Source organism: Pagrus major, chromosome 16 (genome assembly GCF_040436345.1).
Source record: "Pagrus major chromosome 16, Pma_NU_1.0".
NCBI classification, from domain to species: Eukaryota; Metazoa; Chordata; class Actinopteri; order Spariformes; family Sparidae; genus Pagrus; species Pagrus major.
In genome coordinates this window covers 2,025,564-2,053,442 of record NC_133230.1, presented here as the reverse complement: position 1 = coordinate 2,053,442, position 27,879 = coordinate 2,025,564, and the positions used below count along the sequence as shown (strand labels likewise).

Genomic DNA, 27,879 nt, shown 5'->3' with positions numbered 1-27,879 from the left:
TAAGAATTAAGAAACAACTCTCAAAATTGAGCGATTTTTGAAGGGAGTCTGGGAACTTTCGCCACTAGCAACAAAAAATTGGCCTATATCGTTTATTGTATTTATGCCGAATTTACAAGAAGGCCCAAATAATGTAAAACGTGTGACAGATAGTTTTTAACAATGTTTATAAAGTTTCCCTGAACACAAAAACATTGAAATTTAGCATTTTTTTAAGGGAGTCCCCTGTCTTTCTCCATGGGCGGCAAAGAAACAGCCTATATTTGTTACTGATTACTGTATTTGTAAAATTTGACATGTTTACTGTCAATAAAATGTTGTCATTGTTCTTAAATTTAGTGTAAAAGGTGAAATCAGTTGAAAAATAGCGTGATGCCGTGACAAACCGACACGTTTTATAATGACATAAACAACTTAATGAATTGTCGTCAATGCCGAATTTACAAGAAGGCAGAAATGAAAAGTTTTTTAAGTTTTTCCTGACTTAACAACTCTCAAAATTGTGCAATCTGTTAAGGGAGTTTGGTGATATTGCTGTTATTTGTCTGAGTTTGGCCCCGGGCTACCTTGGCGTCCTGTGACCAGAACAACCACCACTTCCTGCGCTGATGACATCTTTGTCGGGGACACACTTGTCCCAGACCACCTCAACAAGTGGTTTGAGTTGATCGGACCACAATACGTCTTGGTGGCCTTTTTTCTTTGGATCACACAAGAACCATGTTAGCGGCGGGTATAAACAGGCTCATTCTGTTTCCTGTCTGCATTCATTCACAACTGAGCGTCTCACTGTGCATTTTCTGTTTGCATCTCCATTGATTTGCCAGCCAGTGAAAGAACAGCAAGATTAAGAAAAAAACGTCACTTAGATTAAGTCACACAAACACACACACTCACGCACACAGACCTCTAATTTGTGTGCACTTCCTAACACAGCATTTCACTAGAAAAACAAAACTGCAGCTCCGCCGTCTCATAACGGAGCTGTTTCACCAATAAAAGCCGTAAGTGAAGGACAAATTCTCAGCTCCTCTTGGAGGCTGACGGACGCTCCACAAAGCTCTTTATTAGGAAACCTTCGGATGTATAAAGGTTTTCCATGACAAAGAAATTCTGTTTTTTATCTGCCAATCAAGTGAATCGCAAGCTTTTTATCACGTAACCCTGCTGAAGGCTTTCTTCTTTCCTTTCATTTATTTATTTCCATTCTCCTCAACAAAGAGACTGAGTGTTAAAGTCGTGTCAGCCTCCAAAAGCTGATGAATTTGTTCCTTCATGCTGACATAAAATAACCAGCCAGGTTTGATGCGTGTCCATCTTTAGTCAGATGTGACGATCGTGGAAAAAGCTAAGTCCTTGAATCCGTCGCCTCTGAAGCCACATGCATCATCCTGCAACTTCCATAATAAACTCTCTTCCAGCTCAGAAGAAAAAATCCTAGATCTCGGTGGCGTTACGCCTCCAGCAGGACGTGCCAGCGGCAGACCTGCTGTCCTCGACTCTCCTTCATGTCCTGCCAGTGGAGCTGCTCCTCCTCGCCGCTGCTGTTCTGGCCCAGTGCGATCCAGCCCACCATCTCTTTGCGCTTCATGCTGCGGCGGTTGTAGATGGAGACCAGCAGCGTGACGTCCGACAGCTGGAACAGCGCCACCTGGAAGACGAACGTCTCCTTGTAGACGGGGTTGGGCTGGCCGCGACGCACCGACGTCTTACAGCGAGAGATCTCCTGACCGACCGAGTTTAACAGAGTCAGGCGCCCGTAGGTGTCTGAACCAGAGGGGAGGAAGACGGGATAAAATAGACAAATGTCAACCAAGTAATTTTGTTACTTCCTTTTCTGTCATGTCTCTCACTTGTGTATATACATGAGACACTCTGTGTATCTTTGTGGGTCTGATGGATTAGCGACTTGTCAATCACAAGGTAGCCACGCCCTAAATCATCCCCTGCTTTGTCAGCTGTTTCAGTCTAAATGGGATCATAATGTACAAAATGAACATCGTGCTGTGTTGAAGAAGACTTGAAACTAAAGACTGAGACCATAAACTCATCAGGAAACTGTTTACTGAGGTCATAAATCAAGTGAGAAGTAGGGTCATTCTCTTATAAGCTTACATACAATCAGAATCACATTTGAAACCAGTGGAGATGCCCCCTGCTGGGCATTAGAAAGAAAACACAGCTAATGTGTTTTTGAGTGAGTCTGGTGTTTGTGTGTGTGTGTGTGAGGCTCTCTGCAGACCTGGGGGTCTGTTGATGGCCAGGTTTCTGAAGTGGCTTCCCTTGATGAGCTCCACAGACATTCGTCCCGTGGTGGCGTTGTAGGAGAGTCCCACCAGCAGCTCGGGGACGCCACCGTGGGTCAGAGACTGAGTGGACGAGGCGCTGTCGCTCTGTGACACAGCAGACAGGCTCACCTGGGAGTCCACACTCTGTCAAACAGAGACAAATAAAATAAATGTCTAAAAATGAGTGTACACTTATTTTTTAGACCACAACAAAATCACCTTTAGGTTGCTGCGAGGCTCCAGAACCAGCGTCGTCTCCATCTTCCCTCCGTCCGGGTCGAGCCCACCTAAACGCAGCACCTTCTCGCCCATCATTCGCTCGCGGGACATCCTCCCTCCGAGCGCGTACAGCCTGAACCTGACGGCCGACATGTGCAGCTCTGACGGATCCAGGCGCGAGAAGCGAAACGTCTCGTTGAAGTGCGGCTGCGAGCCTTTCTGCACCGCCGTCTTCTGCCGCTGTTTCTTGGAGGGAAGCAGAACCATGTGCACCTGCCAGGAGTCCATCCCGCTGCGAGCCTTGTCGGGGATGTCCCGCGCCGCGACCACCGTGACCATCAGCTTCTCCGTGTCGGGGCGATACTCCAGAGAGAGGACCAGGTCTCCACATTTAGAGATGGGAGGTCGAGGGGAAGAGCTGACCGGCTGAGGGAAGACGTCCTCCTGAGGAGGCTGCTCCTGCTGAGAAGGTAGGGAGAGAAAAAAAATCGATATTATTTATTTAAACGTTTTTTATTAATTCATCAATACTAAATAAGGAATGAAGGAAGAAATCTCCTTCTTCTTTTATTTATTTATTGTTTACGACCAGTTTCCAGGCAACAAGACTCCAAGAAGTCACTGCTTACATCCAAAAAATAGTCCCGCATATAGTAATCGTTTTCAACATGTTGATTTTTGTACTAATTAAAGAAATAAAATGTGTTTATTAGAGACCTTTACATGTGCATTTTTTTGTAACTGTGGACAGGGCCAGGCCAGCTGTTTCCCTGTGTTTCCAGTCTTTATGCTAAGCTAATATAAGATGAGAGGGTAATCTACCTTCTGTGATTGGTCAGTTTGCGTGTGTTTTTCTAATTTGTGTCAATGTTGATGGTGAAGACAACAAGAAGGACTTTAAAGAAATACTAGCCAAGACTTTATACTGCAGTAAATCCAAAGACAAACTGGAATGTGTCTGACAACATTACGGAGAGGATTCCTGCAGAGATAAAAGCTGTTTGTAAATTAATAAACAATAGTGGTTATTGTTTTAGTAATTCTTATTATTAACTAAATCTGAAGGACTCAAACTGATCTTCTCTCGGCCTCTGGCCTCTCTGCTTCAGTCTATTTATAACTTAGAGATATGAATAGAGCGACAACAGAACGAGGGCAAACAGAGAATCATTAGGACATTGATTCCTTCCAGTCGCCCCTGACTCCCCGAGCATGACGATAATCTTATCAGCTGAACGAACAGATCCACTCTCCTCTGGAAACTCCAGCAAATATCTTCAGGTGATACTCAAGCCAGAATCTAACTGTTGTGCATCAAACACACCTGCTTGCTACAACTTCTTATCATTTCACAACAGAGATTTTAAAGAAATAAGTGTTTGTAGAACATTTTCAAGCCAAATATATTTTAATATACACTCATATTTGGACTTAATACATACAAAAATGGTAGACTGTTGCACTAGAAATGAGAAAGATGACTCCATACATGTTATGTCTTTTAATATGCTTAAAAGAAGTGCCAGTTTATTCAGATTAAGAGTCAAATATCACAAAAATACTTACAAATAAAACTTGCGCATTCAAATCATTCATTAAAAACAGAATAACTGAAGTACAAGTACCTCAAAACTGTACTTAAGTACAGTACTTGAGTTAATGTACTTTGTTACTTTCCACTACTGTCAATATAAAGACTCAAGGTCACTGAAAGCTTCTTTCAAACGTTCAGAGAGACAAACTGAGCAGAGATCCGGTCATAAAGGAGAAATAAACCCCCCTGACCTCCTCCACCTCCTCCTCCTCCTCCTCCTCCTCCTCCTCTACAGTCAGCAAACACAACATCGATTGTGTCGAGTGTTGACAGAGCGCGGCCGAGTGTCGGCGTCGACATGGAAACACACCGAGGAGATAAGATAATGACGGAGCTGCTGTCGAACGTGCGGGTCAGAACGTCCACACATGAAGGATAAAACACAGATGTTCACCTGACGAGCGCGCTGCAGCATCTGTGGATGTTTACTACTTCATCCTCCTCAACACCGTCACAGCTTATCGATCAGTTAATCAATCATATCATGAAATTATGATATTTATGTGTTTGCAATCTTTTACACACTATGAATTTGTTGTTGCAAAAAGTAAACAGAAAGTCGAATTATGAGTTAAAAAGTCAACAGTTATCTCATTATTTTGACTTTTTAACTCATATTTATGACTTACCATATATTTAATACTGTACACGGTACCTTCCATGTAATGTGGCTGAATATACGTTAATCTAAAGGGACTGTTTGCATCAGTGTTGTTTTAATACTCGTCTGTTTACAGTAACAATACTTGCAGTTATAGTATCACTACTTGTTGGGGTGGTATTATTATTAGCAGCAGTAGTAGTACTAGCGTTAGCATTAGCGGTTTCAGGGCTGTTATGTAACTGTATAAATAAAAGTGCTACAACATGGCTCCACTGATCCAAACTCATTTGTTATTTATGAAGCATTTCTAGATGTCAGTATCGCCCTGCGTCTCCAGGGATGTGTGTGCGTGTGTGTGTCGAGTGTGTGTGTGTGTGTGTGTGTGTGTGTGTGTGTGTGGGAGGTGTTTACTGCACAGATTGCTCCCAATTTCAAAGTGTGATTCGGTGACTGAGAGGTTGTTAGATTTTACATTCCCACTCTCCTACGTGCACAAACACACACACCAACGACCCAACAACACACAGAAATACAGGGTAAGTACATGTATGCATACTTTATTTATTTACACACACACACACACACACACACACACACACACACACTGATTATTATTCATGAGCTTCTGTTTGTTAGCCAACGCAGCGTGGAGAGCGGAGGAAATATCAACTATTTATACGAAACCTCGAGGCCTCAGTGGGCCGTGTTTGGTTTGTTTCCTCCAAAATGAACCTGAGAGGATAACATGGCAGAGTGATAATCCGCTCACAGCTGAATGATGATGATACCTCTGCCAAGCATGATGGGTAACAGCAGGGCTGCGTGTCAACTCACTGACCTCGTTAAGTAATCCCCCTGCTTTGGTGTCTTTGTTTTTTTAGTTTTTGGTAAAAGAAATTGTGAGCTGAGACGTGTGAAATGTTGCAGAAGTTTTCTCAGGAAGTTTGTGATGTAACGTGTGAACTTATAGAATAAAAACAGAAATAAAATCACTGTTTTCAGTCAGATTCTTACTGGTTATGCTGACATAAACGATCCAATATGAACCTTTTCACGTTTATGCTCAATGTCGGGCTGCAGTACCTCGGGGCTCCATGTGGAGGAGCTGTCTGTGCCGTCGTTTTTGTCGAGATCCACCGCCTTCTCCGTGTCCTCACTGCCGTCTGCGGCCTGTCGCCTCATACTCAGAGTGGGACTGTCTCTAACGCTGGACACCTCCAGTCCAGCCGGTTTGTCCAGAGAGATCGCCGACGCCCTCTCGCTCTCCTCTAGTGCCGCCGAGAGCGGGTCCTGGAAACCCTGCCGGCTCGGAGCCTCCATCTCTGCAGAGGGAAGGCAACAGGAGAGGAAAGTCAGCATTAGGCCCTCTGGTGGTCGGGTTTAAATCTGTGGGTGTGAGGACAGTCGTTGCGAGAAGGGTTGGGGTTTTTAAATCTGAACACAATATCACCAGACTCCCTTCACAAATCGTACATTTTTAAGAGTTGCTACGCGAGGAGAAACTTTACCAACTTTGTGAAACGGTTACAACAAATTCTAAATCATTGGTGCCTTTTGGTTAATTCAGCATTAAATGCAAAACATTAAGTTGTTTCTTTCTTTAGCAAAATACTGTCCCAGATTATCGCGGCATCACTGTAACCGCCTGTGTCTAAAGTGCGTCTCAACTCAACTGATTTCACCTTTAACGCTATATTATTATTTATTGACGATTAACATGTCAACTTTTACAAATACAGTGAACAGTAACCAATACAGGCTACTTCTTTGTTGCCCGTGGAGAAAGTCCCCAGACTCCCTTAAGAAATCGCTGATTAAAGGTTAATGGACCTGTAACTATCACCCAGAAGATTGGCTTTAGTTCAAACTATCAGGAGAAAAGCCGTTCTTTAATCGTGTGACGATGGCAAATACGAAAGTATCTGACCCGGCCGGACGTGATCGCCTCCTCTGGTTTACCATCTAATTGAGTCTCGGAGATCTAAAAGAAGCTACCTAAACCTTGTTTGCGAGTGTGTGTGTGTGTGTGTGTTAACAGAGGTGATATTGTGTAATCTATCAAACGCTGACCTTTTCCTGAGACAGAAACACTCGCAGAACAGCCTGTACCTCAGACCAATCAATAGCAATTATCTCCAATTCACCATCATTAAGGTCGGTCTGACTGTTATATCAATGTGCTGCATAGAGTGCTGACCATGGCAACAGGCTGAGGTGAGTCATCAGCCGCTGTGTGTGTGTGTGTGTGTGTGTGTGTGTGTAACAGCACGGCTCACATGTTGGAGATGGAAAATAAATACCAGTTGAGACGGAGTGACCCGAACCTAACAATGTCACCGCACACCAACAACCAGCTGTTGGTCTGAAAGAAGGCAGGTTCACTTCAGTTTCTTTGTTTTTTACTCACTGGGACCGAAATGTATGTGACAACTTCTCTTTTAAGGAGTCGCTGTGATGTCACTTCCTGTTTTGCAGCTGTTCCACTAGCTTCTCTCATTGGTCTTTCTTGAAAATTAAAAATTGATGGTTGGGATGCAAATAATGATCATTTACATTCTCAAATTAAATGACCGTTATTTTATCGATGAATCAATGAATTGTTCATGTGAAAAAAGACATTTAAGAGTCCAAAGATGTTAAATTTACTGTCTTTTGTGACAAAGAACAGTTTGAAATCTTCACATTTGAGAAGCTGAAACTGAAAATATTTGGTATTTTTGCTTGTTTATCAAAGAAGTTCAGTCGATCAACTAATCAATTAAATTGGTAATCACTCGTAGCTCCAGTTCAAACTTTCATGGTCCAAATAAAGAGTTTGTTAACATACTACAAACTACAGCTCAACTGAATATTTACTGGTGCATCTGTATCTGTCCCATCTACCCAGACTCTCTTCCAATCTCTAATCCAGTCTGATTTAATCAATTTAATTATTAAGAACAACACACATCAATCACCACTTCTCTAAATGTTTCAGTATTAGTCAGCTGGCTAAAGATGCCAGTATACTTCTTCAGACGTGCTCGTCCGATGGTCCAAAACCTTCAGAAAAAAAAAACACCCACATCTCTGTGACATTTCGAATAAGACGAGTTCGACAATTTCTGTAACTTTCCACAGTCGATAATCTGAACTTCTTTGAACTTCTCTTTCAGGCTTGATTTTTCAATTTCTCACTCAACTTGAATTATTGAATTATCAAGGACAACAACGTCAATGAGTTTGTGTCCGTCTTTACAGGCCCACTTCAGTTACAAACTATTCTGACTCTGACTTTACAGCTTGTCCATTGGTCAGTTTGTAGTTTAGTGTAGAAGAAACTTAGTGGTGGTTTCTCCGGCTTCACTTCGGCTCTCTGTAATGATTTCATGACCCCTCTACCTCCTCTATCAGGTCAGACTAAGAAGAACTGAATCATCAGTGTGTCTGTTATTTTGTGTGGCACTTTCATATTGTGTTTCAGTCTTGTAATTTATCCTGTTTAAATGGTAACGACTTGTCTGATGTGTTGCTCTTTTCATTTATTCACATTTATTCCCGTTGAAGCCGGAGAGTTTGATTGGGTTTGTTGGGTGGTAAAACATCCCCACCAGACAGTGGCGGCGCCGCAGGACTCAGGCTCAGATGATAATCCAGATTATGTTTTACTGGATGTTGGGATTATCATTAATCACAATTTTTAGGAAGGAAATTTTAGGAACCACATTACTGAAACATTTGGCAATGTAAGGTAAATATTTAGCTACAGATATTAATAAAACTAAATATCACAAAGTCCCAAATGCACCACTATAATCTCTAGTAGAATATTTTCTGTCTTGTTTTTGTTGTCCTGACCCTTAATTTGATCAATTATTCAACAAACCCACAAATAAGAAACACGTTCATCCATCAAAATCACATTAGTTGTAATTTCACAGACAAAGAAGTATAAAAAAAACTCCTGGGTGGTGTTTGTTTCCATCTCATCCTCCGCGGGTCAGTCTTAATACGCCAGAATCCAACTCACTACAAACAAGTGTCCTAATTAAACTGCTGTCTGTCCACACTCACCCGGCCACAGCGGTCCAATCACACTGAGCCCCTCTGAGCTCTTTACAGCCTCTAATCTGCACTAAAAACGTTATTTGTGGCCTTTTGGCTCATCGACACTGGGATGGATTAGTGGAGGATCTTGCTGGTTTTGTGTTTGTTGGACTTTCTGACCCCGTTCATTTAAAATCTGATTCAAGCTCACCTTCACAGTCCGACGGCTCGGTGCTGCCCTCCTCCTGGTCCGACAGCCGGGTGAATTTGTGGCGTCGGCCCAGAGCGAGCTGCGTCGTCTGCTGCTGCTCGCCGCTGTTCGACGCCGTGTTGCGAAAACTCTGCGAACGCGACACGGAGATCTCGAACTGCTTCAGGACCTCTTCTTCACTGTCAGAGGAGCTGCTGCCATCATCTTCATCATCCCCGTAACTGTTCACTGGAGGAGGAGGAGAGCACAGGGAGACAAGGGGAGTGACAAAGAGGAAGAACTGGGAGAGGAGAGGAGGAGAGGAGAGAGGAGGAGAGGAGGAGAGGAGAGGAGAGGAGAGGAGGAGAGAGGAGAGGAGGAGGAGAGGAGAGGAGGAGAGGAGGAAAGGAGGAGAGGAGAGGAGAGAGGAGGAGAGGAGGAGAGGAGAGGAGAGGAGAGGAGAGGAGGAGGAGAGGAGAGGAGAAGAGAGGAGGAGAGGAAACAAGGAGAGGAGAGGAGAGGAGAGGAGAGGAGAGGAGAGGAGAGGAGAGGAGAGGAGAGGAGAGGAGGAGAGGAGAGGAAGAGAGGAAACAAGGAGGAGAGGAGAGGAGGAGAGGAGAGGAGAGGAGGAGAAGAGAGGAGGAGAGGAGAGGAGAGGAGGAGAGAGGAGAGGAGAGGAGAGGAGGAGAAGAGAGGAGAGGAGGAGAGGAGAGGAGAGGAGAGGAGAGGAGAGGAGAGGAGAGGAGGAGAGAGGAGGAGAGGAGAGGAGAGGAGAGGAGAGGAGAGAGGAGGAAACAAGGAGGAGAGGAGAGGAGAGGAGAGAGGAGGAAACAAGGAGGAGAGGAGAGGAGAGGAGAGGAGAGGAGAGGAGAGGAGAGGAGAGGAGAGGAGAGGAGAGGAGGAGAGGAGGAGAGAGGAGGAGAAGAGAGGAGAGAGGAGGAAACAAGGAGGAGAGGAGAGGAGAGGAGAGGAGAGGAGAGGAGAGGAGAGGAGAGGAGGAAACAAGGAGGAGAAGAGAGGAGAGGAGAGGAGAGGAGAGGAGGAAACAAGGAGGAGAGGAGAGGAGAGGAGAAAACAAGGAGGAGATGAGAGGAGAGGAGAGGAGAGGAGAGGAGGAAACAAGGAGGAGAGGAGAGGAGAGGAGGAGAAGAGAGGAGAGGAGAAAAGTCGAGAGAAGAGAAGGAAACCAGGAAGACAGGAAAGGAAGAAACAAGAAGGAAAGGAAAGAAGGAAGAAAGGAGGAAAGAGGAAAGGAGAGAAGGCATCAAGGAAGAAAGAAGAGGAGATCCGAGTTGAAAGAAAGCACAAAGTTTCAGGTTATAAGGATTCAGGATATAAAGGTTCAGGATATAAAGGTTCAGGATATAAAGGTTCAGGATATAAAGGTTCAGGATATAAAAGCCATTTTGTGTTACAGTTGTAGTAAGATGATCGGCTCACTGAGAGTAACGACTCATAAAGTAAGTGAGGAGAGAACATTTATAAACCGCTGCTCGCTCGCTCTCTGTCACCTGCTCTCTCTCCGTCTGTCCCTGATGGATAAAATAAAACCTGTTAGCGTTAGCGGGTCGCCGGGTCACTCCTCTCACATCATAATTTCACCATAATTGGATAGCAACAGCTGAATGAGCGATGTGGCGATGGAGCGAACCAGACCCCCCCCCACCCCCCCATCTCTTTAAATCGCAGGTCACCGTCTCTACCTTGAGCGATCGCCATGGTTACCTACAGAGCAGTAAGCTGCTCTGCGAGTGGGCGAGCGACGACGGCTGATCGGTCACTTAACTTCTGTCTTCTCGAGCTATTTACGGGCTGTCAGAGTGGAGCGATGTGGCTCAACGAACACGTATACACGCTCAAACAGACAGGAGAGGGGACGAACCAAACCCAATTGAAAAAACACTCCTTTTTAAGTAAATATACACTGTATTAAGAAGTAAATATAAGTGTCCTGGTGGCTGAGCGGTTTAAGACACTGATGTGTTGTTGCACAAGCATCTTCTTGTTTCCTGTCAGCTCTTCTCTGCTGCACTTGAACACAACATCAGACAAAACAATGTCTGTGAAGTATGGATGATCTCAGCTGAAACCTTTGTTCGGTCAGAGATCGTTTATAGCAAACGGGGCTCTTTGCGGAGGCTCTTGAACGAGCAGCAGCGAGGATCGTTGGGTGTGTTGGTGGCCACACAGCTGATGAATGAGCCACTGATTGTGAAGCATGAATGAAGCAGCTGACGCTTCAGTGCTGTCTGAAGTGTTTCATAGTTTTCAGGACGGACAGGAATGGTGACCTACTGTTTAAAGCCTATAAACGCTGCTTTTATCTGGATGTTTTACCTTCTGATCTTCAGAATTATTTACCATAACTTAAATAAATACACACTTCTGCTCATTCTTGAGTGAAAATGCAACAGGCAGCCTGATTTTCTGACAACAACCAGTCGCTTCTTCCTCCTTTTCTATTTCTATAGCGAGGCGATGATGGTTCACCGGAAGGGGAGGGACGTTCTACCTCAGTTCATCATTATTAATACTTTCTAAATCAAGCAAGAATTACACCTTCTGTTTGGCATCTCTAACACACAGAAAATATTCTCTATATAAATCATTTCACAGCTGATGTTGCACCGAACAGTCTGCTTAAATCTTTAAAATCAACACAGCCGAGGCGAGGCGAGGCGGTCGTTTGATCACTGAACTGATGAATTCGCTCGTCGATACACTGACTCAATATAAAGACTCAACACTGACACAACCTGTTCAGCTGAACTCAGTTTGTAAAGACAAACGTTTACGCTCCCTTTCATACAGAAAACATCATACTTCATTGTATTAAGTTGCAAACAAATGCTTGTTTTCTGGATGTTGACTCAGTAACAGTCTAATCTCATAATATACCCCTTATAACCCTCCGGATAATTCCAGAAATTAAGGATTATCACGCTAAAGCAACAACATGACATTGTGTAAAGACATTTAACAACAATATGCTGAACCGCCTTGTGTTAAACTTTGTGAAAAGAGACATATATTTACTGAAAGTGACGAAAGTTTTTCGTTGTTCTTTGTAGAAGTTAAACTAAAGAGCTCCTACCTCGTCCTGTGAAGCTGCAGAGGATTCTGAGTTGTGAGTTTCACGGCGTAACTTCAAACAGGACGTCTTATTTGTTCAGGAAACCGACTGTAAATACCAGAAACTCCACCTGCTGCAGGTGAGGAACAAGCGGAGCAGCGCAGTGTTTGCTCAGTGTTTGACTCGCATGTTCAAACATCCTGCTGGTGGGAATGTGACTTTAATCTTTCTGTCATTTTCTGATCTGATCATAAAGCATCAAAAGCCAGAAAATGTTCTGTTTACTTCAGCTGAGCGGCGTCCAAACTGACGCCGATTTCCATCCAAACTTTGATCTTCGAGTGAAATGACTCACAGGTGCTCAGCCACATTGAAATTAGCCTGCAGGATTCACCCACTTCAGCCCACATGGAGGAAGCTCTCATAATTATTACTGTCAAAGCTTTTTCTGTACACTTCAACACTGAAGTGATACTCCACACAACATGTTTATAATATTAATATAAGAGTAATTCAACCTTTGAAGAAATGTGCTTTTAGTTGAGAAACTTTGGCCGCTACATGTTGGAGCTACATCCTGCAACCTGTTTATGTAGCTTAGCATAAAGAAGCAGCGAGAAAGGCTCATTATGTCATAAAACAAACATTCGAATGCAGTGCTTGTTGCCAGACTTTGGTGCCAGCTCTATTGAAGCCTACGGCAGATGTATGGAGAAGTAGACTTAAACCCTACGTATCTACAGTACATCGTCCTGTGTTATATCAGCTCTTGTGCATGTTAAAGATCTTAAAAGTTAACAAGGTCAAAGTCTGCACCATCAGAAGCTCCTCTCTCCCACGGAAAATACTGCTCCTGAAACGCCTCGTCAGTAGTCCCGCCTTTAATTCCGTGACTTTGTGACATCACACTATGAATTGATTAAGACGAGCCACTCTGCTGTTGTTGTTAGCGGTGTCGTATTAAACGGCGGAGACTCCAGGAAGTTTCTGCTCTCAGAAAAGAAGTTTTCTCGTGCAAGCTGGTTGTTAAAAGTTTGTAGGTTCCTCCTTTTACAAACAACATTGTTCAGCTTAAATTACAATATTGTTTTTGCAATTAAGAAAAAAAGAAAATCACAACATCTCCTGCCTCGATGCAGCCTGTGAAAACAGATCTCAGTGTCGGAGCTGTGACGACACGACGTCAGGAAGCTTTCCTGTTTGTGTATGTTTGAAACAAATAGGACTGAACTTGACTATAAGACAGCTGTGGGTGTATTTTCTAACTTTGCCGGGTTAGCTAACACTTTGTTGACCTTTAGTAAGCGTTGCTGTGGGTGTTAGCAGTGTTTGACAAGTGGGAGGAAAGAAATAGTTTGACTGGTTGAACACAAAACAAACTGTGTGTCCTTTTCTCTCTCTGTTTCCTCTCCGCTGAATTGTTTCTTCAAGGTTTTATAATGTTAATATTTTTTATTACGTGCTGCTGCAGAGCTGTGTGGCAGTTATGTGGCTGACTCACTCCACTCTTTCTCTCATACATACAAACTCGCCCACAGAAACCACTGTACAAACACAGACTCACCCACGCTCCCTCTCCGTTACTCAATAGTTTAATTGGAGTCATAATGCATACAGGAGTCACTCTCTCGCCTCTCTTTCCTGCTGAGATCTCTCAGGTTATATAAGAGGTGAAACTTCACTAGAAAGCAGACAGCGCTCACTTGTAACAGATTTATATAAAATACTAAGACTTGTACAGTTTCTGGATGTCGTCAGCTCAACATTTACTGTCTTTCTGAGGGAGAGGTGACATCTACATGTGGGTCAACTGCATGTGGGGGATAAAATATGTCTGACCCAGCATCAGTGAGCGCTAACATCTGGTTATACATCTTCTTGGATCAACTTCACACAGAGATTCTGCAATATCGCCGCAACGAAGGCTCGCCCCTACGCCGCCTCTGTTTGTTCACACTGACCGAGCCGCTCCAGCATTGAGATCATGTGTTATTGCCGTGTTTTCACCTGTAAATCTAATTTATAATCATACTGATGCTGTTATAAAGTGTTGTGATTGGGATCGTGACCCACCATGCATCGTGGAAAGTGACAAAAAGTTTTTTGCTCGCTATCAGTAAATAGCGGACCCTGTCTGACTCTCACTCCCGGAGAGGGATGCTGGTTCAAGTTCAGTGAAGTCTCGGTCGGGACGGCTGATCTTTTTATTCTAGACATGCGACATGCGAGTTAAAGTTTTTGTCACTCACCGAGCCCCTGGCGGATTCCCACTCGTCCTTTCTTCCGGCGGCCATGTTGCTCCAGGCAGGGCAGCCCGCCGACGCGTGAGAAACACAGCTTCTTGTTGATGAAGAGGAAGAGGACGGCCAACGCCACGATGAAGACGCCCACCGCTGACAGGAAGCCGATGGCCTCTGGGGTGACTGGCAGGAGGAGGGAGAGGGAGAGGGGACACACAATGACACACTGATCAGACCACACGAACAGACAGTCTGGACACACACACACACACACACGTGCACACACACACACACACACACACACACAGTACGCATGGTACATGTGATACACACAGACAGAACGAGTGACACTTTAGTATTTGAGTTACCCTCAGTGCCTTGCTCAAGAGCAGAGTCAGTGTAAAAAAAAAAACAGCTGAAGACAGTTTCCCAGCTGGTTTCATGAGCTGAACCAGCAGCTCAGTGCCTTGCTCAAGAGCACATGAAGGGTAATTTTACCAAGCAAAAGTCCCGCCCCTCTTAGCTACTGTTGCTATGCCTGTCACACATCCCTGAGGCTAATAGTTTGGTTTATAACAAACAAGATAATAAATAGAAACACCTCCAAACGCCTTGAAGCTCCGATCATATAAAGCTTTTTATAAATCGTTCAAAACAAAGAAAATGTGCCAGGTGTCTGCAATGAAAATAAATAATTTCACAGAAATCAAAATAATCCTTCTTGGGAGAAAATAATGTTATAAAGTGGGTTTTTCCACTCTGCAGCTATATTTAACGAGATCTGCACGACCAAATAACTTCAACATGTGAGAGGCAGAATCCAAATTTGGCTACAACAGTGGAGATATTAATATTTGAGAGTGAAAGAGTCGACGGTCGGGTGAAAGATGATTTATTATTCGTCCTGAACATCCAAGAAATTTCAACTCAATCCAGTTAAAATTCCCGGTTAGTGATGCTGAGAATACAAATACAAAGAAAGACAAAAGTACAGTACAGCTGTTGGATTTAATAGACTTTTTACATGAAGTTCTGATCCCTTTTGCATAGTGACGGTCTTCTTCCGAGCTGAACTGGATCTCTGCAGAGAGTTTGTTTTTGGCACAAACTCTTAAAGAACTGAACAATATTGGAAGCCTGGAAGATGGGAACATAAGAGGTACTGACCCACTCAAACAAGTCCATCAAAAAGGTACAAAAGAGATGATGCTGAATGGATCGGTGTTGGACGTTAGCCGTAACACTAACCTGAAATCTTATGAAAAAAAGGGTGCATGTAATCGCAGCTACTGCAGGTGTAGACTCACAGACGTACAGTGGTAATTTTCTTGCATTGTGGGATTATGTGCACGCCACGGACACGACTTATTTTCTTCTATTGTGCAAACATTTAAAAAGATCGTGCAAATATTACCAAATACCGAAAATAATACCGAAAAAGACGAGTAAAATATAAGACAGAGAGAAAGAAAGAAAGAAAGGATGGGAAGAGAGAGTGGAGGCAGAAAGAAGTCATGATTAATAAGAGAAGAGAGAAACGAAGGGGAGGAGAGAGGAAGAAAAACATCTGGCCCAAAATAGAAAGAAAGGAGTGAGGACGAGTCAAAACCAAAACAGAGGAGTAAACGGGAAACTGATGTGCAGATGGAGGGAAACGAAGAGAGAGTTACGGTGACACAAGGCGTAGTACTCTGATCTCAATGAGGCGGCTCAGACTCCATACAGATGAATAGAAATGCATTATGGGGGTCGCCGTCTCGCGTTTCCACGGTAACATTTCAGAGAGCGGAGCCGAATCAATGGGAGCGAACGGAGACGAGTACACATCCTGCTGAGAGCCGACGCCAAAGACAGGACTCAGCAGCGTAGGTGTGTGTGTGTGTGTGTGTGTGAGAGCATGTAATACTATGATGTTTTGTTTATTTCACACGCCACCTTTTGTTTTCTCACTCTGATGTCTCTCTCTGTCATTTTGAAGGCACTGAATCTCCCCCCGCACTACAGATGTACCTCATTAATCGACACAGAAAACATCCACAGCAAACGGTGACTTTATGTGCGTTCGGTGGCAAAAATAATGAGCAACAACAGCAGCTGGCTCCTGTGGCGATGACGCTGTCTTGGCTTAAACTGCGTGCAACAGCATCTGTAAATGTTTTAATCCTGCCTTCACATGCACAGGCACCAGCATTTTGTGTCTCAGATCTTAGATTAAGTCTCGAGCTGGAAACACGTCAACATGAAGAACAAGACGCAAAGTCTCAGTCGCCAGAATAAATGTTGGCATAAATGTTGTGCTTATGGTCTGTTTAAGGTGAGGAAAAGATCATGTTTTGGCTTAAAATACCTGAATCTGCCACCAGAAACATAGCTGGAACATTTAGTTAAAAATATCCGGCGGTTTCTTGCTTAGAAATGTTAATGTGCTGTCTCGAACAGTGGTCTCTGGCTTGGCAGCCGCAAGCTGCAAAGCTGTTCTGTCGTCATAAACACAGCAAGGAAATGTCCCGACGTCTTGTTAAAAATATCCAGCGGTTTCACGCTTACAAATGCTGAGATGCCATCTCAAACAGAGGTCTCTAGCTGCTCTGTCGCCACAAACACAGCTAGAAAATGATGCAATGTCGCTCAAAATTAACCAGTGGTTTCACTCTAACAAATGTTGAAACATCGGCCTGAACAGCTGACTTGGCGTAGAAAACTTGTTCTGTCGCCATAAACACAGCAAGGAAATGTCCCTACATGGGTGTGGTTTTGCAGAAACGTGCTACCTACATAGTTAGCATTTATTCTGGCTACTGTACAGTACAGTATTTTAGCCTCTTACAGCTCCTGTTTTTGGTTTTACAGCACATTTACCGCTGGGTCCAGTCTCAGCACTTTTGTCAACCTTGTTACCAGCAGCAGCAGGTGACTGTTTTCATCAAGCACAAAGTTAGACACTAGCTGGTGAACATAGTGGAGCGTTCAGCAGCTAAAGACACAGATCGTTTTCTCAGAAGTTGTTGGAGACTGAAAGAGAGGTAATATTTGACTTGACACCTCTCTAAAGAAACGTTGCTGCATGACTGCTGGATCTGTAAATAATGTTTGCTAACACGTTCGCCACAACTTGTCAGTGTTGTTTACAGCTCGGTCTGTTGCCAAAAACAGTCCACTATTGCTGCTTTCATGTGCAAAACCTTCACACAGCAGCACTCTAACAAGCTAACGTGCTTGAATAATGTCTGTTTCACACTCTACTACATTTACTACATATATTTGACTAAGCAAAAAGGGTTACCACTAACTTGTTCTGCCATGCAACAGAGCAAATGTCGACTATTTTAATAGCGTGAGAAACGACTGAGACACAAACTGAAATAACTTTTCCTCAGCGATCTAAAATGTATCTGAAGCTGTGACTAATGTACGTTTCAAGACTTGTATAATTGAAAAAAGGTAATAAAAGTCTGTGAATTAATATACAAAATGAAACCCCCCGCCGGGATGAACACAGCGCGACAGTAAATGTTTGGACGGTGTGTTCGGGTGCGGCCGTAAAAGTGGAGTTTCCCTCTCAGCTGCTCTGACAGTCAGACACTGAGCTCAGTGTTGGAGGCTCAGAGCCTCCTACTGTCTGCGTCCAGATGGACAGGAAGAAACCCCGGGTCAAGGTCTGGCCTCACACCTGCTGCACACACACACACACACACACACACACACACACACACACACACACACACACACACACACACACAGGACTCAAACATGAACGCACTTCATTTCAAATGCAGAGAGCCGTGTTTGCTCGGCTCTCTCTAACACACATAAATAAACTGAGCTACTCTTTTAAATGCACATCACAACTTCCCAGTGCACAAGGTGTCGTCTTGAAATAGCAATCTTTGTCCCTACAATCAAAAACACCAACAGATATTCAATTTTCGGCCAGAGAAAACAGGAAAAGCATCATATCTACACGTTTGGGGGGCTGGAATGGGAAAATGTTCTTAGATTTTTACTTAATCTTTGGGTTAATTGACTATAAATTGACTAACACAATGACCAATTCAATCGACAACCTTCTCGACTAAATTATATATATATAAAAATGAAAATATAATACACTATTCAGAGGAGGCACCAGAAAAACAATCAAAGCTGTCGTCTTAACACCTGTTTCAAATCTAATTCACCTTGGATACAAGCATGAGCAACTTTCAGAAATGCTGGATACAGAATGCAGAAATGCAGAAATGCTTTTAAATTATCACAGTTATCGTCAATGCCAGTCTGTTGCAACGCCTCAATGCTAAACGCTAACATTAGCATGCAAATATGCAGATGTTTAGTTGTTTACTGTCTTTTTAGAGCTTTGCAGCTTTAGCATGCTAACATTTTAGCAGCTGATGGAGATGTTTGTCAGTTCTGCAGGTTTTACTTTCTTACTTTGGTCATAAACCAAAATATTCCCTCAAACAACATGTTTAACTTCCACAAAAAAGTCTTGGAAACACATCTCAACACATAAACTAAGCTGAGAGAGTCCAACACAGTAACTCCTGGTCTAACATAAGTAGACCTGCGAACATTAGTAGCTTATGTTGACCAAAATAAAGTGTAATTTAATCTTTTTCTCTTTTACTCTTGTGTTTTTGGAAAGGAAAAAAAATAAAACACCACCCTCCAAACTCTTTAAATGCCAAGTATCGCTCTTACTACAGTCCCACGCACGCCACGTCAACATGTTGGATCAAAACATCCATTAAAAAAAGGGTTGATTTTAATATTTCAGGCGGAGAGATGAAGAGAGGACGATTCCTGAAGTTTCAGTGACATGATGATGATAAACAGCGATGACTTTGTTTTGTTCGGGAATTAAAAGCAAAATTTGCTGCTTGTATGTTTGATCAGTTTTCTTTCACTCACTCGTAGATAACAATATTTACATCAGAATATATTATCTAAATCTTAAATAATCTCAGTGAGAGGTGAATTTAATGAATGCACCCAGCAGGGAGTCAGCTGGAGATAAAATGGAGCGTATTGATGAACCAGTTTGTCGAACGTGAAAACGTATTAAAGGCGAAACTTAATGAATTAATGTACAAACAAGGATTAGGGAGGCGGTGTGACCCAGAAGTCAGCGAGACGCATCAGATCAGGCTAATGAGATGGAGAGATCGAAGCATAAAAAATCTCACAATCGCTAATCAGACTCGGTTGTGAAAAGGTTGTTTGTGTGCGTCTGTGTGTGTGTGTGTGTGTGAATACTAAATCCTTATCCCCTCATTACTATGCAGCTGCTGACTTTTCCACCCCGGCTTTGAAGTGAGTAGCTCCAGAGGAGAAAAGAGAGCACTTTGATGTGAGCGTCAGATTAGGATGAGAAAAAAAAAGGAAAGGAAGAAGAAGAAGAAGCAGCAGCGTCGAAGGCCACGTCGTTACCGCTCATTAACCAGAGATATGAGAGATGGTGAAGAGGACGAACCAGACGCTTTGTAGTTTTTTCTTTCTTCTTTTTTTAGCGATGAATAAAAGGAGCCCCTGCTGTCTCTGTCAGTTCGCTGTAAGGTCACATTAATGTAGGTAATTAGTTTCAGGACCTGTGTGTGTGTGTGTGTGTGTGTGTGTCTTGACCTTTGGCCGACAGATTATTACTATAACACACAGCTGAAGACCGTCCTCAGTCTTTGTGTAATGAATTCAGAGGGCAGGATTACTCCTCTGTCGTAATAAATCTGTGTTTTCGTGCTAATTTTGAAACTTGTTTTTCTCCTCTTTGTTTTCGTCCTTGTATCCTCGCTGAACCAGGCGTTTTTCACTCCCACAGAGAAATCTGAAAACGCTCGTCTGTGTGCTGTGGGTGTGAAAAACAAAGGTTTTCCAAAACAGTGACGTGCGCCTGTTATCACGGGGTTGGATGTTGAGAAGATGATTTCTTCTTCCCTTCAGGTTTTTCTTGTCATTGCTTGGTTTTTGAATGACAGTTGATCCAGTGCAACACGACCTGGATCACACTTAGCCTCATATTTTTTGTGTTACGGAAACATTTTTCCTCGCTGCGTTTAGAAGAACATCCTGTTTTATCTTAGAATGAGTCACAGATCCTGTCCTAAATTCAAAATAAGGTTGGTATTGAAATGACAATAGTGAAAGGCTCAAACCATAACTGTTGACGAAGCTAACAGTGATGTTTGCCTTTTGGAGAAGCTAACATCGAAGTTAGTCTACTAGCTTTAAATTTCCTGGACAATGCATCAATGGGGAGTTATCCTCTCCTCTATCGACACTCGCCATGTTTCCGTAAAATGTCAAAAAATCAAATAAATCAAAATGTGAATCGGCTACGTAACGTGTAATTCCATCAGAGGATGACGCGGTGTAGGCTACGTGGTTACGTCAGGCGTGGATGTGGAAGTAAACAGAGGCTAGAGGTAAACAAACCAGGAGACAGGATGGAGAGAGGTCTTCAGGAATGACTTTCGACAGGGCAGGGTATGATTGTTCTTGCATGTCAGCGAGACTCGGCCATGTTGCATGCTGTCCGGAGACGACAAAGAAATGCAATGATGATACTGCAGACAGGAAACAGCTGATCAGTCATGTAAGCTGAATGTTCACTGCGTCAGAGATGATTTGCAAAAGACACAAACCACCTCAAGCGAGCAAACAAACTTTTTTGCGAATTCGAGAGCGTTTTTTCCAATTTTGCGATATTCTTCAAAATGCTTTATGGAAACACGTCTACTGCCTCTGACTCAATGAAGCTAAATGTTTATGAATCGCTCCTGTAATAGGAAGATTTTTCTAATCTTTGCAACCATTAAGAAAACTTTAAATACACGTAAGACGTTAAAACATGCCTGACTCACAGTTGGAGGCTTCTTCTGTCACTGTGCAAAATGTTTAAGCACAGACACCAGTTGATGATGAGATGTTACATGAAAAACAACCACAGGAAGCATTAAACCATCAACCCTGAGGAGACTGATCACACCTGCATCTGTTACAAGAACCTCCGGAGCTGACATGTGACGTTCACTGACCTCGCTGCACTTAACACACAAACAGCCGAGCTGTTGTTGTTGTTGTCGGGCCGGGAGGTCGAATCAACCCAGAAACATCAGCACATCATGTCTGATTCAAACCCACACACACACACACACACACACACACCTGAAAATCATAGTTTCCCTGGAAACAGCCCAGTGGCTCTATTAAGGTATAATGAGTGTGCCTTTTCCCACCCACATGTGAGAAGGTCTCATGTTACCATGGCGCTGTCTGTCTGTTCGTCCTGATTGGCCAGGAGGACAAGAGCATCTCAGGGTTGAGATGAAGAGATGATGAATAAGAAGGTAGAAAAAAAACACAACTTGGAGGAGGATTCACTGGGAAAGAACGAAGTATCAAAACTTCCAGTTACTGTTCGGTGAACGAACAGACAGGTGCTACAATCAGGCTGCTTTTATAATCAAACACATAACGCCTCCTTTATAATGTGTTTTTATATCAATCCTTTAATGAGGAAACGTTTGTGAGCCGCGTATCTGCAAAGTCGTCACACTGAAACGATCTCTCCAACAACTATCTGCTCAACTAAAGCATGAAGACAGTTCTTAGTTGTCTTGAGACTACCCAGCGCACAGGACAGATTATTTAACATATATTTGATTTAATTTTCATGAGTCAAGAGTGATGTTTCTGTTGTATTTTCTCCTCTATAACGCCCGGTCCATGGCTGTTAAATAACACCTGGATACTCTTCTTATTCTGCGCGGTAGCTGACGCATCATGACGCCTGGAAGCAAGAAACTTCTCTGGTGTTTACGCACCAGGCGAGCAGTTTCTCATTGGACTGAATAGGTGACATCTTTGGGTCCAATATCCAGATGTGATGATACATCCAGGCCCGGTCACAGCTATGCTACTAGCTGGTGTATTAGCTAGCTAGCTGGCTCGCAACTAAAAACAAAGCACGTGTAGGAAAACGTTCATGTGATGCTGTAATATCAACCTTCTTAAAGTCCTGCGTCCGTGCAGAAACTGTAAAATATTGACAATAAATCAACTATATATCAAAACCCCTCTTTTCTCTTTCGGTACGATGTTAACATTTCTGAATACTAAACTTGTACTGGTATACAAATAAATTAATCCAATATAATGTGATTTGGGGCGAACAAGTCATCCTTGAGTTGTAGCAGAGCAATACGGTGATGTTGGGAACAGGAACTACTTGGACTCACTTCTAAAAAACATTTATTTAACTTTGAGCAAATATTTGGACTGGATTGATTCAAATTAAGTGAATTCTGTCTTTCGTAAGTGTTACCTTAAATACGCTTACTCTCCAAAACATATCTTTATGTTATGTTTTGTCTTTATTTACTGTAACTGTCATCAGTTTGTGTAATAATGTGATGACTCCATACAGTGTCTGTTTTTTAACCTTCAGATATTGAAACTGTATTTGTCTAAAACATCACAGTATGAGAATTAGCCAGTCAAATAATGACTTTCTGCCATCAGTTTAGGAATACTGATCAATAAACTGAAATTGAGGAAGCAGAGCCACAAAACAAAGCTTTACAAAACTGATGTTGAGGCGCCATCTGCTGGTAAAAGGCTGAGTTTCTGGCTGAGAGCAGTGCTGAGACTCACTAATGGATGTTTGAACCCATAAATCCTGAATTATTTCTGATCTTGCAGGAAACAGTGGACTTATCCTTTAAGTTTTAATGTGTAATAGTTCCTCAAAGAGATCACAGACGTACCTGGAACATCACACAGCTGAAGTAAAGTGACACAACCTCAGATGCAACCTGTTAAAACAGCCCAAATCTGAATCTTCTGCTTCAGTATCGTCGATATCAGAGAGTAGAAATAAAAGCAGGTGAAACTAAACAATCAAGACATTAAATGAGAAACTGGGCTCAGTTACTGTGTTTTCTAGTTTTCAGCAATAAGTAAAATGTAAAATGTAAAGCTCACATTTGCCACTCGACCTGGTCGTCCCGTTAGTTCTTCCTTCGCTGGTCATGTCTTCACCTCCTTCTTCTCTACTCTTTCCTCCTTCGTCCTTTATACTTTATACGTCCTATCAACCTCCCGAGAGAATAAACTTGAGTCTCGCCTTCCTAAACTTTCTCCTTCATCCCTCTTTTCTCCTCTCACTGAAATCTCCAGTCGGAGCAGTTCTGCGTCCTGAACAAACCATCAATCAACGCAGCTTTCCTGCCTCCCTCTGGGCGAGGCGGACGTCTCTTCCTGAATACCATCGAGACACAACAACACAGAGGAAGGTGGAGAAAGTCGCCCGCCGAACACTGCAGAGTCGGACGGTAAAGGCCAGAACTGCTACAATGAAGGATCTGATTTCAAAAATTACAATTTCCCAAATCAGGAACACGAGTGAGACGACAATAAGTGTGATGTCGATCATTCGTTGGAAGCCTTAGCGTCTAACTAACTAACTCTTCCTCAATTCTTCAGGAGCTTTTGACGAGAGCGGCAACGATTAGTTGATTCGTCGGTTAATCAATCAAAAGAAAATTATTGCCAACATCTGGATAATTGTTTCATTCAAATTTCAAACAAAAATGTCAAAGATCAGCTGGTTCCAGCTTCTCAAATGTGACGATTTGCTGCTTTTCTTTGTCTTTTACGACAGTAAATAAAAAGTCTTTGGGTTTTGGATCATGAAAATAATCAGCAGATGAATCAAAGTAAAAGTAGCTTAGCTTAGCTTTCTGTTATGTTAGCAACCAAGCTAGCTTGCTTGTGAAGTTGAGTAGTTTTTAATGTCTTTTCTTAAACTTATGGGTTCATTTTTGATTTTGGTTTTCAGACCCTGCTGGAAACACAGACAACAGATGCTGAAAGACCTTTAACGCTCCCTAAAAAGTAGCATTTTCCAAGTACTTTGGGTAGAAATGCAACTTAAAACATTATTTATGGGGATGTTTCTGATTTGCTAAATGATCGTGGGATACATCCTGCACCTCCACAGAGCTTGTTTTCAGCCTCTTTTATCTCATAATCAGGGTTTAGTGCTTGTCGGCTGGTTGGGGAGTCGTAATGCCCCCTCGTGAAAACATTTAACAGCGGATGAATAACTTCACCCGTCGTAATTTTCACCAAACACCTCTGAGAAATCTCTACGTGGTTCTGATCATCCTGCAGAGCAAAGTGAAAGCGAAATGCGTCCGGTTTCCCGTCAGTCAGCTCCATCAACAGGCCCCGGACCTCAAATAAACAGGAACAAACACGGATTCAAAGCGGTTTCAATTTCCTGATACAGCGAATCACACACACACACACACACACACACACACACACACAGCAGCATTAAATATTACTCATGAGTCTCGATCGAGAGCTCTCTCCTCTCTCAGCCCGTCAGCCAGCAGTCTGAGCCCACAGAGGGGAGGAGAGAGCCATGAATTAGACATCGAATCAGCCTGTAAGTAGGCCACAATAACCAGAAACAGCAACACACACGCGGCTGACTGCTTCCTACTGTTTAATGGAGCACGCTGAGGAAATCTTTGATGCTGTTTCGCATCTCCTCTCAGCAACACTGGTGTTTACTTGTGGTGTTTATGATAAGCCACAGTGATACCAGCGTTTAAAACAGCAAAAAATCAGCTTGTTTCAGTGGAATCAGTGCGTTTAATCTGCTGTTCACCTGCCCGTAGTCACACCTCGCTCTCCTTCTGACCAATACACCTCGTCTAAATCCCACTCGACCTGTCTGCACGACGACGTCAGGGTGAGGCAGCTCAGACCCGGTATGAACAACATGTCAGGTGACCACATCTGAGCTCAATTTCACGCTCTATATGAAAATAAACTCACCGGGAGAATGTTTTTCACACAAAGAAAGAAAGAACATCATGTACAACGTCTGCCGAATTTACAAGAAGATCCAAATAATAAAGAGTTTGTCAAAGACGGCATTTCACAACGTTTATAAAGGTTCAACTAACTCAACAACTCACTAAATTAAGCAATTTCTTAAGGGAGTCTGGGGACTTTCTCCACGGGTGTCAAAGACATTGCCTATATTGGTTCCTGTTTACTGTATTTGTAACATTTGACATTTTAACGATCAAGAAAATGTTTTCTTCTTTCATAAATTTAGCGTAAATGGTTAAATGAGTTTAAACAGCGTGTTCAAACAGCTGCAGGGACTCAGGAGCAGACAGGCTGGTTCAGTGAGGCTGAAACTCTTTTTACAAGGAAACAAACAACTTCATGTTTTGCATTTAATGCTGAATTTACAAGAAGGCACCGATGGTTTAGAGTTTGTCATACTCGTTTCACAAAGTCTGTTCAGTTTCTCCTCACTGAACAACTCCTAAAATCAAGCGATTTGTTAAGGGAGTCTGGTGATGTTGTGGTTACTAGTTGAACGGTTGGATGAGTTGAAACAGACAGGTGGCTTCTTCTTCTTCTTCTTCTTCTTCTTCTTCTTCTTCTTCCTCTTCTTCTTCTTCTGTCTGAACGGGCCTCTGTCTCTTCCTGCAGGCTCCCCTCTGGTTATGAGATGGTGTTCGCTCCTCTGTGGTTTTCCTTTGTTTATTTTAGACATGTCACTACATTCACACTCCTGATGCCGCAAAGTCTTTTTGGCTCGACTGGCTTGAATGACGATGACAGGGAGATACTGCACGTTATTTCCCAACAACTAGTAAAACTGGACTTCTTAAAGGTATTTAAAGTCTGATGCTCGTTTCTGAAAACCACAAATTATTATGATTACTGATCAAATATGTGAATCCAAGAAAGAGTAAAGGAAATTAATTAAACGTACCATTGTGAGGGGGTTCATGCAGACGCGAATTCCAGTGGAAGAGCTTAAAAAACATCCGATCAGGTTCACAACCAACTAAATGTTAAACTCCTGTTTCACAAGGAACAAGAAGTTCATCTTGTTGTTGATAATCTCTGTTTACAGTGTAGAGAAGGTGACGGCTGTGACGTCAGAAGGCACTTCAGGATTGGTTGGAAACAGACATGTGACTCAAGTCGTCTGCTCCAAGTGTTCAGTCAGTTTTTAAATCCAGTCCAGTCCTTCACAAGGTGTTTTAAATAATATAAAGTATGAAAATATAAAATGTGGAGGATGGATGCTTCTCTTTAAAAGCCTCCTTTGTTCAAAAATGATGCCTGAATGAAGACTAATATTCATGCAAGTTATTGGAGGGCAGATTATTAATAACGACAGAAGGCCAGATCTGAAGAGCTTCCCGTTATGAATGATTACTGTTGAAAAGCTGACGCCAAATATGCATTGCTGGCTGTGAAAACTTTGAATAATGTCCAAAATATATACAAAATGTGAAATATTTTAAGGTTCCTTGGTAGTCTGATGCTATATGTACATTGCTGGCTTTAAAAACTTTGACTAATGGCAAGAATATATGAAAAATGTGGAATAATTCAGGGTTTGTTGAAGGACTGAGGCAGATTATTAATAATAATAAGCACAGAAAAATGTACCACAGGGTCCCTTTAAACTCAAAATGGAGCGAGGCCTGTGGGCTGTTATAAAACAGCACACTGGGGAGATCTTAAAATAATTCAAACCTGGATGGGAATATATTATAATGTTGCTGGAGGAGACACAGAAATAGGTTTCATGAAGTGGCCATGATGAGGCAACTATCAACTCTCCAGTGAGTGTTACACAGTCAGAGCCCCTGCAGGAATACAGCAGGAATATCATGCATATATATTTAATATGAGGCTGACACAGGCCCTGAAATATCAATAATATGGCTAAAATGCAGAGAAACAATAATATCGGGTATAATAGGATAATTGGCCTACACATCCTGCCGCTCATCACACAATCCCCACATCACAGCCTGAAAACAGCCTCCATCACCAGCACTGATGCGGGAAAAAACGTGATCAGAGGCGGACACACGGCGAGCAGACGGTCGTACTTACTGTCCGAGGCCATGGCTGCGGCTGGTTCCGTCACACTGGCAGCGGGACCGGGGTGCGTGATGACCGGAGCTGAGGCAGCAGCGTCCCCGCCGCTCCTCGTCCTCCAGACCCGCAGATCCGCAGCCACACAGCGCTGCGCGGAGGCGCCTTCACGGACCGTGGGAAACGTCGCCACTTCATCGGCTTACGTTCGCGTCGTTTTCTAAAAATGTGTTAGTTTTAAATTCATGTTGTGATTTTCATCCGTTGATTTTGCCATTTGTACGCAAATTCTCGAATTAATTTGCGAAAATTGACACAATTTAGGAAGGAAAAGGCGAATTTTGTATCTTTTACTAACATTGCTCCCGGTCCTTGAACATGTTGTGCATCCATCAGTGGGCTAGGGCTAAAATCATTAGCTAATGCTATACATTTAGCCACAATTTCGTAAAAACACCAACATCTGACTTGTTTAATACCTGCTGGCATTTAATTTGGCATAAAATACGCATTAAAAAGTGTATAATGTCAAAGAAAACAGCCAGAAACTACACAGTTAAACCCAGTTTAAGCTAGCTATCGTTAGCTCGCTGGTGAGATTGCCACCCAGCTAATTAAGCTAGATTTATTTACACATGTCCTAATGTGATTGAAATATACAATCTGATGATATACCACCATGACTGTTTATTCCACATAAGTGTTAACTTCAGTTAAA

The 27,879-nt window shown here is 42.8% G+C and overlaps 1 protein-coding gene across 1 annotated transcript; it reads right to left on the bottom strand.

The window, feature by feature from the left end:
* syt16 (synaptotagmin XVI) lies at positions 1 to 27,541 on the bottom strand. The gene is made up of 8 exons (XM_073483077.1): positions 27,520 to 27,541; positions 27,180 to 27,326; positions 14,244 to 14,417; positions 8,943 to 9,170; positions 5,789 to 6,027; positions 2,508 to 2,969; positions 2,243 to 2,432; positions 1 to 1,767 (listed from the first exon to the last, which is right to left on the bottom strand). Exons 1-8 carry the CDS (start codon positions 27,539 to 27,541, stop codon positions 1,454 to 1,456), a joined length of 1,776 nt encoding a protein of 591 aa, XP_073339178.1. The 3' UTR covers positions 1 to 1,453.
* Positions 27,542 to 27,879: the final 338 nt, after the last annotated feature.